The 16,798-nt window shown below is 36.6% G+C and overlaps 1 protein-coding gene and 1 long non-coding RNA gene across 2 annotated transcripts; one reads left to right on the forward strand and one right to left on the reverse strand.

Annotated features, from left to right (window-relative positions):
* The first annotated feature begins 2,632 nt into the window (after nt 1-2,632).
* On the forward strand, nt 2,633-10,575 carry LOC126375067 (uncharacterized). Its single transcript, XM_050021909.1, has 5 exons — nt 2,633-3,649; nt 4,273-4,327; nt 5,745-5,805; nt 10,258-10,354; nt 10,513-10,575. Exons 1-5 carry the CDS (start codon nt 2,633-2,635, stop codon nt 10,573-10,575), a joined length of 1,293 nt encoding a protein of 430 aa, XP_049877866.1.
* Nucleotides 10,576-14,578: 4,003 nt separating this feature from the next.
* LOC126374936 (uncharacterized) lies at nt 14,579-15,778 on the reverse strand. Its single transcript, XR_007567519.1, has 4 exons — nt 15,683-15,778; nt 15,152-15,248; nt 14,890-14,954; nt 14,579-14,675 (listed from the first exon to the last, which is right to left on the reverse strand). It is a non-coding gene; the product is annotated as an uncharacterized LOC126374936 (long non-coding RNA).
* Between the last annotated feature and the right edge of the window lie 1,020 nt (nt 15,779-16,798).

Consider the following 16,798-nt stretch of genomic DNA (forward strand, 5'->3'; position numbering starts at 1 on the left):
TTTCTGGCACTTCAGTATTTTAATAGCCATTTTTATAAATCAATTGAAGTAATAAGTAGTTTAAAGAGGTATTAAGAATAATTATTTGTCTCTTACGTCTTTTTACCCATGTAAGATATTACAAAAACTTACTTTAAAGAATTTTTGGTGAACTGACATAATCAATCGATCACTTTGTAGGCAATTTTTACATAATGAGAGCAGATGTGTAAAAGTCGTTACAGTAACTTTTACTCCGCTAACATTACAGTATTATTATATTTAAAGAAATATTGTCGTTCTCGTATGCATTGTCGTAAGAGCTGTAAGTAATTTTGCTTCCAAATAATATTTTAACCAGATGGCGGTTAAGTAAATTTGCTTTACTGTAAACTGAAGTCATTTTTACGTAAGCGCCACTATATCCTAAAATAGCAATCCAACAGTTATAATATGTATTGCTGGACATAGAAAATTAAAAAACAATGTAACCTTACTTTGACATCTAAATTGGATAATTGGGTAAAAAGTTATGATAAAAAAACGAAAAAATGAAACTTTAAACGGCTTTTTCTCGAAATGGCCTTTTGGCGCTTACGTAATTTTGCCTTTCCAGTGACGATATGATATATATTCCATAAATATATAAAAATATTATATACTTAACTTACAATATTGGTTTATAAATATACACATAATATACAATACATGTACCTAAATAAATAAGTAAATGCATACAAAAACGACTAATGCAACTCAAGTAAGACTCAAATAGTAATCCTTCAAGTTTCTTTTAAAACTACCCACCGTGTCACATTTCCGAGTGACCCTGGGTAGTGCGTTCCACAGTTTGACGGCCTGCACGATAAAAAAGTCACCATACATTTGCGTAGAATAGGTGGGAAATTTCAGGTGCGAGTTGTAAAGGAGACGGTGAATACGACCATATGAGGCGAAATACGTTATTGTTTAAAAAATAAAAACATTTTTGCTCTTTAATCTTCTAGGATTCCTACTGTCTAAAATTCAGACAGATTAACTTAAACAATAATTCTTTAGCTTGAATGCCGCTTGGGATTTTAATCTTAAGAATTTCTAAGAAAAACAAATGGGGTATTGTGTGCTAAAATAGTAGAATGATAACAAAATTTTAAGAGAATAAAGAATAATAGCGTGTGATCCGGTCATTAGTATCCTTCTTGGTATTGTATTGTAATAGAAGTGGTGCGAGCTTCCGAGGTCAGTGTGGCCTCAGCGAGTCCGCCTGCGCTAAACAATGCGCCGGCGTTTTCATCGGAACTGTTCAATTACTTTCCTATAATTCGTTAATCGTCTTATATTACTTCCGACAACGAGATCATTTATTTAGGCGATGACCACAACGCCCCCAACTTCAAAATATAATTACAGGAGTCCTTTCCTAATTACTTAGGTACCTTACTATCATGATTACTTTATTATATTTTTAAGTTAATAAAATAAATCATATAAACTTTTTGCAGCACTTTCAGACGTGTTATGTATGTATTTCTAATATAAACATACGATTTCATACTTCTACACATGTTCAATATAATAATAATTATCTTATACTGACTACGCGGCAGCATATACGCTACGACTACGACTGCAACACTGTCGTAACGCTCCGTTGCTACGAGCATAATAGGTACACTAAGTTGCTACTAGCATAATAAAGTGAAGATAAAATACTATTCAAAACAATTATAAAATATAAGCGTAAATAATCATCATTCTCATAAATACATATTATCACACGTATATCCCATTGGCATAGACAAAGACCACAAATTTTCATTTTCTACAATCGTGATACTTAGAATATTTTCGGCCCCAAAGCGAATAGGTAGATAAAATTATGGAAATATGTCTGTCTAACAAAATATAAATCTTCTTATTATGTTACGGAAGCGTGCACCAAATCCTTCCTGCCACATAGTTAATGCCAAAGACTTTAAACACACTATGCTGATGACGAAAGGGCACGCGCGCATACAAAGAGAACAAACAGACTTCAACAAGTTTTCATTTTATCATTTATATCCAACAGTCGGAGCGTTCGGACGAGTGCTTTTTTGTGTTTAATCTATACCAATTCAATAAAAAGTTTACTAAGATGGATAGAGACAACAACGTACCGGATGAACTGGTAAAATATTTTATTATTTCATTTTTTTTGTTTTAATTATATTAGTTAATAACTACATTCGTACATATATAATTCGTACTTAATTTAAATATAAAATTTACGTAAAAATGTTTCTGAGTCTGTTTTCTCAGGTTAAACATGCTGTAACAATTTAAGAAAAAAATATAAAATAATTTTAAGAAAAAAATGAGTGAATATTACAGTACAAACTTATCATTACAATTATCTTATCATTATAACCAACGACCTACCTTGCCGTCCAATATATGGAAATACTTTACGTCTCCACCAACCAGCAGTGGAGCGGCGTGGTGGAGTATAAATTTAAAAAACACCATTAAAAAAAAGCGGCCGATCGTGAGTCAAATCAACTCACCTACGTATGATCTGGCTAAGCATGTGGCCCGGGTACTGCAGAATCTAGTGGGACATACATCCTCGTTCGTAAGGGATTCCCGCCAATTTGTTGACTTTCTTAGTAGGATGAACGTGGAAAAGGAGGTGATGGTCAGTTTTGACGTAGAGTCTCTCTTTACCAATGTACCCGTTCAGGAATGCTTAGAAGTGGTTAAGAAGAAATTGCATGACAACAATATCCCGATGGAATATGCTAAACTTGTGGAGCACACTTCTATTATCCAGTTATTTTGTATACAGGGGGAATTCTTTCTGCAGATTGATGGAGTAGCTATGGGTAGTCCCGTAGCTCCTGTGATTGCCAATTTGTGGATGGAACATTTCGAAGAACGTGCTATGTCCACCTTCCCAGTTCCATTGAAGTGTTGGATAAGATACGTAGACGATATCTTCTGTATATACAAAGGAGGAAAACCACAGACTGATCAATGTTTACCGCATCTGAACGCCATCCACAAAAACATGCGGTTCACAGCAGAAATGGAGATGAATCGAGCTTTGGCCTTTTTGGATGTTAAAGTGTCAGTAAGAGCAGATGGCACTCTGAGTCACTATGTGCACAGAAAACCAACACACACTGATCGTTATCTACACGCGACCTCTCATCATCACCCTCGCCATTTGAATGCGGTAGTAACATCTTTAACCAACCGAGCATATGACATATGCGACAATGAGCACATAGACGCTGAAATCAGCCATGTACAGAAGGTTCTTCGCAATAATGGTTATAGGATAGATGTTGGAGCCTTGCGGCCAAAACCAAAGGTCAAGACGACCGTACCCAGGGTTGAACGTCAGCCAGCATTTCTTCCATATCTGAAGGGAGTTACTGATAAGATAGGAAATATTTTGAATAAATATTTAATAAAAACTATATTTACCCCTTCAAAGAAAATCGCACAGAGTCTACGTTCCCCGAAAGACTGTTTTCCGTTTGAGAGCCCCGGCGTATACAAAATAGACTGTAGTTGTGGTAGTTCGTACATCGGACAAACAAAACGGTCTATTTCCTGCCGGATTAAAGAACATATTAGTGACATGAAGAAAAATGACGTGCAGAAATCTGCTATAGCTGAGCATGTACTGGAGTCGGGCCCTAACCACTGGATCGAGTTTAACAATCCACAAATATTATCGACAGAACGTCATTACATCCCCAGACTCGTAAAAGAGGCTATTGAAATCAGAAAACATAAAAATTTCAACAGGGAAGACGGGTTCAAATTATCGACCATGTGGAATCCAGTAATAGGTGTTGTAAAAAGCTTGAAACGGCCTAATGTGGTGAAAAAACGTGAGGACACAGTGACTGCGGTTTGTCGTAGTGAGTTTGGTGCGAGTTCAGATGGTTCCGAACATTCCGATATCAAAAACATAAACAAGCGGCAAAGAAAGAGGGTAGACAGATATGTCTGCCCGTAGAAAATTATGGATCTACCTACTCCACTCCAATCTCATCAGTCATCCCGTGATCATGGCACTTGCAACAGTATCGAAATATCGGGAGTCTCATATCCCCATTTAAACGCGGTAAGAACCCGTTATTATGTGTTTTAACCATTAAAAAAACTTTGATGTAATAAATCACCGAAAAAACAGCGAAGGACCTATTGAGGTAGTCATCGATGTATCAAGATTCATATAGTAAGTAATCAAATTTCGAAATCAAGTAGTTAACCATTTTTTTATGTATTGTTGTACAGGAGCAGTATTATCAAGAGAGACATGCGGCCTTAATGTTGGTGCTGGAGATGCAAAGTAAGTTCATTAAACTACTTAATAGTGCAAATTCTGGCGTATAAAATGTAATTTTGTTTTAATTTGTTAGCTCCAATCAAATAAATGCATACCTACGCGTCGAAGTGAGACCTCTTCCTTTTTTACAGTCATGTAAAAATGTAATAAACAGTTCTTCAATTGAAAGAGATATTTAGACCTAATTTCAGAATCGTAATAAAATTCAGATTGGGAAGCCGGTAACAAATGTATTGCGCTAGTTGTATAGACTGGTTAGTTACCTTTTATAAAACTGCATTTAACCGTGGTGCGACACCGTAGTGGCTTAGAGGTAGGGCCCTTAGGTATTCGTACTGCAATATATATATTACAATGTACACATAATTGTTACAGTGAAAGATTTTATGGTGCGAATCGCTGCGATCCGCCGAAGACTTGCTCGTAGACAACGTGAACTCCCAGCCCACCTGATAATGTAACCGATGTGAGCAGTTTAAATTAATTCTAATGTTTTTCGTGATTATTCGTCATTATTTTTTAATTTCTTTGAGTATTTTATTATTTTTCTAAATTATTATTGGGCTATAACTCATATCAGCTATTTCTATTACCTGCTTTAAAAAAATGGCGCCACTTTTTTTTCTGATTGCAACGACATTATTTTATTTTATTAATTATATTCTTTCTTTGTCAACAGGCAGTGAATTCTCCAATGACTGATGATTGATACTTAATACTAGATAATAAGTACTTGACAAATAAATCTCACAATTTTTATTCAAACCAAACTTGTTTTATTTATTTATAATAATGTCAGAGTCGATCCCTCAATGTCGGAGTGTCACAACATCTTGCTGAGCTGACATCCCTTTTTAGAGATAAGGTGTAATTCAGTATTTTGTTCACTATTCTATTCTGTGTACCACCTACTTATTTCTAAAATAAATGGTTTTTTTTTCTTTCTTTCTTTCTAATACCAGAATCGGATTGGCTTAGCTTCTCCCGCGCTCCGCCGAGAAGACTTGCGAGCCACAATCTTCGTCACTTACCATCGGACAGTCACAGCGTTCGGACGCAGCAGTGTTTTTACTTTTGCTCTTAACCACTTCAACGAAAACTTTATTTTAAAATAACATGGCACCCAATAACCACAAAGTGAGTACCTCACTAAACAAGTGTTAATTATATATATATATATTTTTAATTTTGTTGCAACTAACTTTTTTTGTTTCAGCAATCTTCTAAAAAGCGTGAATACAGTCCGCCCATTGCCGGTCCTACCATTCAAGAAAACGGATATAAAGCAATCATTCAGGTGCGTTATTTTTCTGATTTTTATAAGCACTGGTCCTGTTTCTACTATTAACTATTATTTATTCGTATTAATTATTTATGTCTATATTATAATATTTAATATATTTTGTGTTTTGTTGTACAGCTGGATCGTCATCGCCGATCCAGCAACGCTTTATTAAAAATGGTGTTGTTGAAAATGCAAGGTAATATGTTATTTTTTACTAATATATTTCTTTTATCGTTGCAAAAACTCAGTTGCATTGTTTATATTAAACACTATCTTATTTACTTTATTTGTTAAAACGACAATTTTTATATATTAATTGCAATGGTAGAGGTAGGTAGGTATATATTGCGTACGGTTTTAAACAATTTATGAATGGGAAAAAGGTATTTATTTATTTTTACCGCCAGAATATCGAGACAACTAATTGCCGAGGCTGAAGAGGCTATGTCACGGGGTGTGAATAGATCTCCTCCACTCCGTACGATGCCAAATGTATGTGCATTCCATTAATTCCGAAGGTCTCGCGCACAATCTAGGGCTGCAAACCAGTCTGACGGGAGACAAGATTCCCGTGCACCTCATGTAAGTAGATTTCATTTATGACCGATCTTCTCTGTTTTATGACTACATACATAATTTTATATATTAGGTGGTTACCATTTCCGCCATTGGTCACCTGGAAGAAGTTGCTGTATTGCGATGCCACTATGTTTGTGTGCCACAAATAATATTTTTTTATTCTTTTACATATATCGTATTATTACTAATTATAACTTTATTTTATTTTCAGAATCAAAATTCATCCCGCATCTACTAAACGAATCCTCCGCCTCCGCGTCACAAAGTGATATCTGACTAAGCTTATTTTTCTTGTTGTTAATAGTGTTTTCTAATGTATTTCTCTTTATTTTTTTGTTTTATTTTAGTATAAGTTTTAATTTGAATATTTTGTCTGACGATTTTCTTAAAATAAATAAATTGCTTTAATAATACACATACATTTTCATTTTAGCCCCTAATTAGATTATATTATATATATTAAAGAACTGCTCTTCAAGCAATTACATACATGAAGTCACGCCCTTCATCACTAATAGGGTGGGCAGAGCCACAAATAATGAAAGACAACTTGCAGTCATCAAAGTTCTAAGATGGATATTATGACCCTCATGGTAACAAGGGATCAGTTAGTCAACCATAACAATTTTCTGTCTTTTTAAAAGTCTATCATATTTGAAAGGATATAACCCCTCCATCGCATTTTACGTGAACATCAGGACCACCTATGTAGTATCACATATCATAACGAAATATTTATGCAGCAAGATTGTACGAATTTTGTGCTGAAATGTACAAAACTTTGAGTTTTAAATTGTTTGGTTTATACACCGGCCATCCTGACGTCAGAACCGCCTGTGTATTTCTATATCTCGTTAACGGCTACAACAGTCATTCCGTAACCTATGCCATTATTTAGAATGCATTTGTACAAAATATCATCGGGGTACACGGCAAAACAAGAAAAAAAATACTTTGTATGGGCGCAAATATACCACCTCCAACACCAATGGTCTGAGTGTAATTCTATATGTGATTCTACGTAGATGTGCGCGGTAGCGCCATCGTCAAAAGTCCTTCTTCACCTTGCCGTTCTCGTTAGCTTTGCCCTTGATGCGTTCCATCACCTCGTGGTTATTCGTCGAGTGTAACATTAGACCAAGGACACCTGTAGTGCCGTATTTCTTTCAGTCTGGGGATTAGTTACGGGGGACCCGTTTTATGGATTTTTGGATAGTATTAGACACAGCGCCATCTCGGATTGTTCAATGTAAAGTCCGGGACCATCGACTTGCTATCGTTGGGCCCCGTAGTCAGCGAAATTTCCACCATGAACCGGAAGATGGCGTGTGCCCGATACTATATAGAAGGCTATATCTTGGAGTACCTTGTCAAGTAGCTGCTGAAGAATGTTGGTATCAATATTTACTATATACATCGGGAATTTTTGGTCGAGTCTCCTGTCCTTGGTCTTTGTTATTAATTGCATTTTAGTGTGCGACGGCAGTGTCGTCTAACGGATAATTGAGGTTTTACTGGCTTTGTACGTGACGTAGGCGTTGAATTGGGTGATTTATATAGTCCTGCGCCTGTGAGCTGCCGTATTTCCCAGACAGCGCTTCGCCGAGCGGGTGTATCCACACTTTCAATATTTAATTGTGAATTTCGGGTGAGAATTTGTCTTTGTAATGCGTTATAGCATTTAAATCGTCGTTATCAGTGTCGATGTATGTTTTTATAGTCTTTTTAGGTAGTTTACTAGAGTGTGACCGGTGGCAACTCCGTTCTACGCGCCGCCAAATTTCCATAGATTTTTCTTCTGGTAAGTTCCAAATTTCTTTCATCTGTCGTGAATCGTGAGTTTTAGTGTTTGCGTTCAATATTCTAATACGATGTGTTATAAATAGGTGTGGTTTTGGTGTCCGTGGCGTGGACACGTTGCTCAGCCATTTTGTATTAACGTCGTGGCATCGACGTCATCGTACGTTGGCCGCATACGTGGCTTCTCGACCTCCGACAGGTGAGGCTTTTTTATATAATTTTTAGAGTTAGTTAGGTTGTGCCTCCGCCCCTAGAGGTTTGATTTACCCCTGTGCGTTTTGTCCGCAGGAGGTATTCTGTACAGCTGTTTTGAACGCGTCTTCGGTACTGGTGTTTTCCTGATGCTGTACCAGCCTGCAGCTCTTTGATGCAGCTTATTTATTGGTAGCTGCTCCTTGTCGGCTCAGATTCCTTCCTGCCACCGCTGTCAACCGAGCTAGGGAGGTTTTTATTACACATTTTCTTTTTTAAATGCTTAACGAATGACCAGTGGTCTTGAATCCCTGAAATTGTAACCTTAGGATTATAAAAGATATAAGGATTATCTGTCAGTTGGAGCGACGGTTAATTTTCTAAATACAAAAAAGTAGCTTTTAAAAGAAAGTAAAATCGTTATGAATTTATTTTATTAATTTATTTATTTCAACAGCCTCCGTGGTCTAGTGGTTAGAGCGTTAGGCTCACGATCTGGAGGTCCGGGTTCGATTCCCGATGGGGACATTGTCGAAATCACTTTGTGAGACTGTCCTTTGTTTGGTAAGGACTTTTCAGGCTTGAATCACCTGATTGTCCGAAAAAGTAAGATGATTCCGTGCTTCGGAGGGCACGTTAAGCCGTTGGTCCCGGCTATTAGCCGTAAAAACACCTCCACCAACCCGCATTGGAGCAGCGTGGTGGAGTATGCTCCATACCCCCTCCGGTTGATTGAGGGGAGGCCTGTGCCCAGCAGTGGGACGTATATAGGCAGTTTATGTAATTTATTTATTTAATGAAGTCAAAATTGCAGTTGAAAAAGAAGAAGGGAGGACTTGTTGGTTTTCAGTAACATTTGTGTTTGATAGTTGAGGAACCCCTAAACGCTCAATATGGATAAAGATAAGACAAGCTGTGACACTCGTATTTCGACATGAAGTGGGATTCACTCGACTTGGTCAAGGTCTTCCAGGACTGACGAAAATTTTCGTCGAGGCATCAAATTATATTTAAATTTATTTCTTATTTTGTTTAATTTCTGTTTTTGTTGAGAGGTCGATGGGTAGCGTAAGCGATGGACAGTGTTACGAGGGGAATGTTTCCGATGGAAAAGAAGAAACCTCAGCCGGCCAACCCCATTACCTTCGAATCTCCGAAGCGTAAGGACTTCTTGGGTGAATCTGTTTTATTCAATTTCTTGTGAATAATGATGAATAGCAAAGTGAGTGTTACCGTGTTTTGTCTTTTTTGTAAAATAAGAAATCGTCAACACTTATTGAACCAGAACCAGAAGAATTAGTTAATTAATTAATTGAATTAATTTTCTTAACTTCCTTCAGCAGCCAGAGTCGTCAGCCACCGCCGCGTGTGCCTGAAGGCGCGGCAGACCTGCCGGAAAAAACAGGGTCCCTCTGAATCCTGTGAGAACGTTAATAATTCTTAAATTCTTTTCTGCTTTTGTTCATTATTAATTACCGTTTTACAATGTCTAGCAACACTGAAGTATTTGACTTTCATATATTTTCTTATGTGATTGTATTATGTATTTTTTTTAATGTAATGAAACAATTTATATTTATGTTCCTGCAGCCAAAATCATCTTCTGCTCCCCTGAGGAAGCGTGGACGACCTGCTGTCACAGAAAAGCGCCATCTAGCGCAAACCTATTTTAACAATTTAGTTTGGCTAGCTGGCTGCATCCATATTTTATGATAAGAAATTGTAGAGTAGTAACCAAAAGAACCAACAGATGGCGCTGGTAACCAATAACCAACGCCAAATAAAGAGAGATACAAAAGGAGTAACGACGAACGATATACGAAGTATTATTGATTGATTGATTGATTGAACGATGAATATTATTTTCCCGCTCCCTAATAATTATTATATTCAACAAAGTCATACCAAATATACCAAATCTATAATTATCCTATTTCTTCACCTGCCGGCAAAGACCCTTTGATTGGTGAGCAGCATTTTATTTTGATTTGTCGTTTGCACGTAGCTTTGACTTTTTAATTCTTTTAGAAGTACGGGTGACCGATGTTTTGTAATAATAATTTGTTCTGTTGTACAGGAACAACATAGAGAGAGCCCAGTACGAGAGGGAACGACGTGAGAGGCAATCGAGGGCGATGGCGATGCTCGCCGACGCGCTCGGGTGCAGCCCCACGGTATGTGTACTATACATATAGTACTGTGCTTTTGAGTGGTGATGGAGGGTCTTGTTAGGCAATGTGATATAACACTTAGTATGGCAAATTACTGCTTTAAAACCACTAAGACTCTCTTTTTTGTATTCATGAATCTAAACACATTTTTTTTGTTACAGACATCAAATACAGAACTAATGGCGACAGTGGTCAACTTTCTACAGAAGCGTCCTAAAATATGACCATGAAATTTCAACATTGAAAAGGCGACAGGAAATTGCTGAGGAGGCAGAGTACGTGTTTTATTTGTTTTGTCGTACTTATTTATTTTTTACATGTTTGTTTTCTAACGTAATGTTTCTCAGTTGAACTTAAAAACATCATCATCATCAGCCGTATGACGCCCACTGCTGGGCATAGGCCTCCCCCAAGGATCTCCACGACTATCGGTCCATCGTCCTTAAAAACATAGTAGAAGAAACTATTGTTATAATACATTATTATGATATTCTTCTTTATTGCAGTAACAATACTCACGGAGACACTGGCCGAGCACTCCACAACCGTTGAGTCTGATGATGATGAGTCATTATCTGATAACAATGACGCTGCTACCTCCGTGGCACCACATATCGTGAGCAGTTTGAATTATGATTCTCTAGTCAACTTTTGGAAATAAGTAGATTGATTTTCGTTTTATAATATCACTATTGGAATCCTTTTCAGGTTTTAGTGTGTAATTATTTTATTAATATGTAATTTTAACTAAGACTTTACGTTGCAGATATAATCGAGTAATCAGATATACCTGCTACCTCCTTTGCCGCTTCTACGAGTCATGTTGTGGCCAATCCAGTTGACACGGGTATGTTCCTTTATTTATGTTTCGATACGTAGATTCCATTTAATTATAATTATTGTCTGGTTTTTTTTTATTCGAAAGTTGATTATTTGCTGACGTAACTTTAACAAAGACTTTCTATTGCAGATTTGATGGAGTTATTAGATATTCCTGAAATGCCGTGGCAACTGGAAGACTTAAATCTAGAAGACTTTGATGGGATAAATCTCTTGCTTTACTTAACCCCTTAAACGCCGGAACGCGGATCTCGACCAGACACAATGTAAAATCTATTGTGTCTGGTATCTCGGCATATGAGAGGTTAATTTGGCTCTTTAATTCATTAATTTTATATTTTAAGATACTATTACAGGTCTGCCGCAAATTTCGATGAATTTTTATTTATTTCCTTTGTTTACAGGAACTGTTCAACCTATCGGCTACAGATTAGAATGAGCCACATAGAAGAGTACTTTTTGTACTTAGTTTATATTTCTTGATTAGAATTTAGATGTTTTGTATTTAGGTTAAACTTGTAAATACCTATTAGTTGTAATTAGTTTTATGTTCATATCACTTAATAACATAATATTATTGTACCTAACTAGACTTTTTAAGTACTAATAATGTACTTATAGTCATAGACCCACCGTGCAATATTATTAAATTTTTAGAAAAAATAAACGATTTGTGAATGATGCATATATTTCTTTTTTGTTTTCTATTTAGTACGTGTACAGGACTCTATTTTTACATTCACACATACCAAAGTTACACACACTAATGAAATAGGTAGAGAAAACTCGAGATCAGCTTTAGTAATTGTAGTCATTTATCTTTTAATTCTTTCTAAAATAATACCTAATATTTGTTACACTTTCATTCCAATTATAGTTATTTTTGCAGCACATTTGTATAAAATATGACCCACACTCCACATTAAATAGATGCAAAAATATATTTATGACAAGATGGTACTTACCTACTTTTGAATTTGTTATTTTAGTTTTTTTTTCATAGTTTTTTGTCCATATGCATTTCACGGCTGAGTTTAGAGATAAGCCCTCGTAACGAGGGCATCATGCTTTTGTTTGTTAGTATATCTTAGGTACCTCGTAAAACGAAGTAAAGTTTATGCTTTAGTAATATTAAAGCTGTTTTTATTTAGCTATTGATATTTTTATACAGACCCGTTGTCCATAAATGCCATATTGAAGCAATTTGTCTATTAATTGACATTTTTTGACATACATTTGTACATGGAATCCTTTTCTTTGGGTATTGTTAAATAGTTTTAACATCAAAAAAACAAAATGGCCGCCGTAGAAAGTTTCGAACTAATACAGGACACGCGAGCAGCTTGCTGCGGGCGACCCACGCGACATCTAGTTATTTTATAATTTTATAGTTACAAACCCAAGTACTGACTGACTGACTGACTCACTCACTCACTCACTGACAAAGTTGTTCTCCCAGAAGGAGCGTCGCCGTCGGGGGGTAAAAATGATGTATAGGAAGTGTGATCAAGACCTTTCGGTGAGTATGGGAATACTTGCAGATCTTGCAAAACTGATCCGCATCAGGGAGACACACTACAGTCTGGCAAAACTATCGCACCTCGAACGATTCTTTTTTCACAAAACTTGTTTAATTCTTAGTCAAATACAAGCGCAGTTGAAAAAAAATCAAAATGGCGGAAAAACAAGATGGCCGCCATACAACATTTTGTAACACCCAATACAATAACGCGCCATACAATAACGCGCTCAGAGTGCTGTTGGGGCGACCGTGGCGCTGCAGTGCGTCGGGCATGTTTGCGGAGGCGCGCATTGATGACTTCTATGCCATTATGCGGAAGCGCAGCGCCTCCTTGCTGTCGCGGCTCCGCGGCGCTACCAACACCATTCTGAGTGTGTTTGCTGATAAGTGGGACTCCCCATTGCTGCGCCGATGGGTGAAGCTCCACCTCTCTTAAGTTTTCATTTGCTCTATTTTATACTAACCCTAGCTTTAAGTTTGCATTGTTACTAACATCTATGGACCTGTGTCTGAAAATAAATAATTTGAATTTGAATTTTTGTTTTTCTAGAAAATGCCTCGGAGGTAAAAATTATGTATAGGGAGTGTGATCAAAACGTAAAGTTGAATAAATTAATACTTTTCGATCTTCGGAAACTACTCCGCATCAGGGAGACACCCTATGGCCTGGCAAAATTATAAAATTTGGAACATTTTTTGTCCATTAAACCTTTTTAAGTCTTAGTCAAATTCAATCGCTGGCGAAAAAAAAAAAACAAAATGGCAGAAAAACTAGATTCAATCACTGGCGAAAAAAAAAACAAAATGGCAGAAAAACAAGATGGCCACCATACAAAATTTTGTTTTACCAGAAAATGTCTAGGGGGTAAAAATTATGTGTAGGCGTCCGGTACTCTAGGCTAATGAGGCGTCCGGTCGTAGACAATTTTATTGTCGATTTTGCAGTTTTGAAACTGGAGTTATTACAATTTCTGGTGAAAAATTTGTATTTTTAAATTGTTCTTATTTATTTAATTTTTTCGGTTCCGATGCACATTAGACAAAATATGCAAATAAATAAATAAATTATAATTATTATTATTATAGCTGGCTGCAGACTAAGAAAATCAAGCCACTTTTACCCAAACTCCTTTTAGAGCTAGATTCCTGTCGGTGGAGGCCTTTCTTGATTTGTCGCTTTTTTGCTAGTTTGTTGACTTCAAAATTTTATATTGGCCAATAACCCGACAGAATTAAGTTGCCAGCACACGTTAAACAGGATTGCATATGAGCGAGTTCCCTATTTTATTCGCCCGGGTCATTCATTCATTTTAAAATTAATGGTTGTCAATCATACGTCCCTTTTCTTTCGGAGGATATGAAAATGACAGGTATAACTTAAAATAAAATTAGGAGGTGTATGCCGGAATCGGGGCCAATTACAAAAGAAATTAACGAAAAGTGATGAATTGATGAACAAGTAAGAAATAAAAATAACAATACTTATTGGTATACAATTCTTCGTTTCTGGCAAGGTAATAAGAAATATAACTTAAAAATGGAATTGCATTTGCTCTCAGTAATTTAGGAATATTTTTAAATTAAAATTGAAAATATATAGAATGAATAGAATTCTGTAAAAAAATATATAAATACTGCCTCCAAAACAAAATTACTGCGACTCCAAGGGTCTTCAGCTGATGTCGCCAGACCCTACAACACCTGTGTGTTGTTGTGTTGTACAAATATAAAATTAAGTACACGTATCAATATATATATATAAAAGGAATTAACAAACAACAAAAATAATTTAAAACAAACTTCAAATTTATGTGAATAAGGACAAACGGAAAATCATTTTCAAAAATAATAAAGTAACATATCCTGGACCATTGGGACAACAGGTTGGGCCACGATCATTTCTGGCGGTGAGCGCTCGGCAGATATCGGGGACCAGGGTAGCCACGAGTCCCCAGCTGCCTCCTAAAACAGACATACAGCGTGTGACGATACTTTTAGGAATGATTTAGACCATCATTTTGAGTTGAATTTAAGTGGAATTACCAGTCGAAAATTTCATAAAAATTATAATACTGGTAAATTTTATGAAAAAAATGTTGCTTGTGAAGGATATTAAGGAATAAATAGACAAAGGAATTGGTACACAAGAACAGACTAGACAGTTTAAGGTACTTACAGTTGCACGGACTAGCGCAGTCACCTCTGCCGGACGCTCAGCCAGCTGCCGCTTGAGTGTTTCAACTGCAACAAACAAATATATTCAATGAGTACACACTTAGTATTCTACTTCCGTACCTACATAGCAAAAAGAAAAATATTTGAATTTCAAAATCGATTCAAGAAACTGTGTGAGTAAATTAAATGTGCACTAATATAACTTTAAAGTTATTACACGTGATTAAGAAAGAGCAAAAAATATTCCACCATTGAACACTTACATTCTGACGTCAGCTGCTGGTTCCTACGGAGCAAGTCATCAACTCCTGCTCACGTCGTATGCTTAAAAACACACGGAATCAGTTCGGCCTGTGAAATCTATAAGAAAAACAGTACGTTATGTATGAAGAATACAATTTAAAACATTTAAAAAGTAATAATGTAAACAGTCAAGTAAAAATTACTCAAAGAAAAGAAAACTAAAAAGGAAATAAATAAATAGGTAATATATGTAGTAAATCATCATCATCATCAGCCGTACGACGCCCACTGCTGGGCATAGGCCTCCCCCAAGGATCTCCACGACGATCGGTCCTGCGCTGCTCGCATCCAGCGGCTTCCCGCGACCTTCACCAGATCGTCGGTCCACCTTGTAGCGGGCCTCTCCACTGAGCGTCGTCCGACACGTGGTCGCCATTCTAGAACCTTTCCGCCCCAGTGGCCATCGGTTCTCCTCGCTATGTGTCCTGCCCACTGCCACTTCAGCTTTGCAATTCTCCAATGCAATGTAGTAAATAATTATAATAACTTACCGAATCTTGGCAGCCGTCAGCCCGCGCGAGGGCCAGCATTGCTTTGGTAGCCCCCTCGCGTCTCTCGCGCTCGTATTGAGCATTCCTGGCGCGACGTTCCTCCTGTACAAATACAAAATAGTATGAGATTCATTATTATCACCTTATAACAGTTTTCACTAAAACATCAAATTATTTTTTTACCCAAGTAATAAAAATGTGAGCCAACATCGTCGCTGGCATTATAACAAAAATAGGTAAGACGTAGAGATGCCAAGAAATAGACAGTATAAAAGAAAGTACTTATATAATTAAGTCAAATTAGAAATATACTCACAGGAGTCAGAGGGACCCTGTTTTTTCTAGCAGGTCTGCCGTGCCTTTTGGCACACGCGGCAGACCACTCCGGCAGCTGAAGGAAGTTAAGAAAATTAATTATCAAATTATAACGTAACTTTCATTAAGTATTGATGATTTCATTTCATTTCTTGTAAAACACGGAACATGGAATAAAAGCAGACTCTTACGGATACTTACAGGGGTGAATTTCAACAAGTCTCATTTTTTTATCATTTCGGTGAGATTTTTTATTTTAATACTTTTCTTCACATATTTGACGACAAATAAAACTTTAACCTATTTTGAATTATGTGCGTGAGTGGGCATCAAATACGATCGAAACTTACTGAGATATTTAAAATTGAATTTTTATGAGTCCACTGAAATGATAAGTACCCACTGAAATGATATAAATATACACCGAAATGATATAAATGTACACTGAAATGATAATGAGTCCACTGAAATGAAAGTAACCCACGGAAATGATACAGTCAAGAAAAATTGTGCTGCTTAGCTAGGGTTCCGTACAAAGTGAAGTTCGATTTATACATAAATAGCCTATATACGTCCCACTGCTGGGCACAGGCCTACTCTCAATTAACCGGGGGGGGGGGAAGGGTATGGAGCATACTCCATCACGCTGCTCCACTGCGGGTTGGTGGAGATCGATTTATACATTCTTAGATAAATAGTTCAATACTTGCTAAATAAAAAATAGTTTAATACTAAGTATTTACTAATAGTAATAGATTGTTGTTCGTTTCTTTCATCGAGCAATAAAAAATGCATTTAATT

The sequence above is a fragment of the Pectinophora gossypiella genome, chromosome 18 (genome assembly GCF_024362695.1).
Source record: "Pectinophora gossypiella chromosome 18, ilPecGoss1.1, whole genome shotgun sequence".
In the NCBI taxonomy this organism is placed as follows: domain Eukaryota; kingdom Metazoa; phylum Arthropoda; class Insecta; order Lepidoptera; family Gelechiidae; genus Pectinophora; species Pectinophora gossypiella.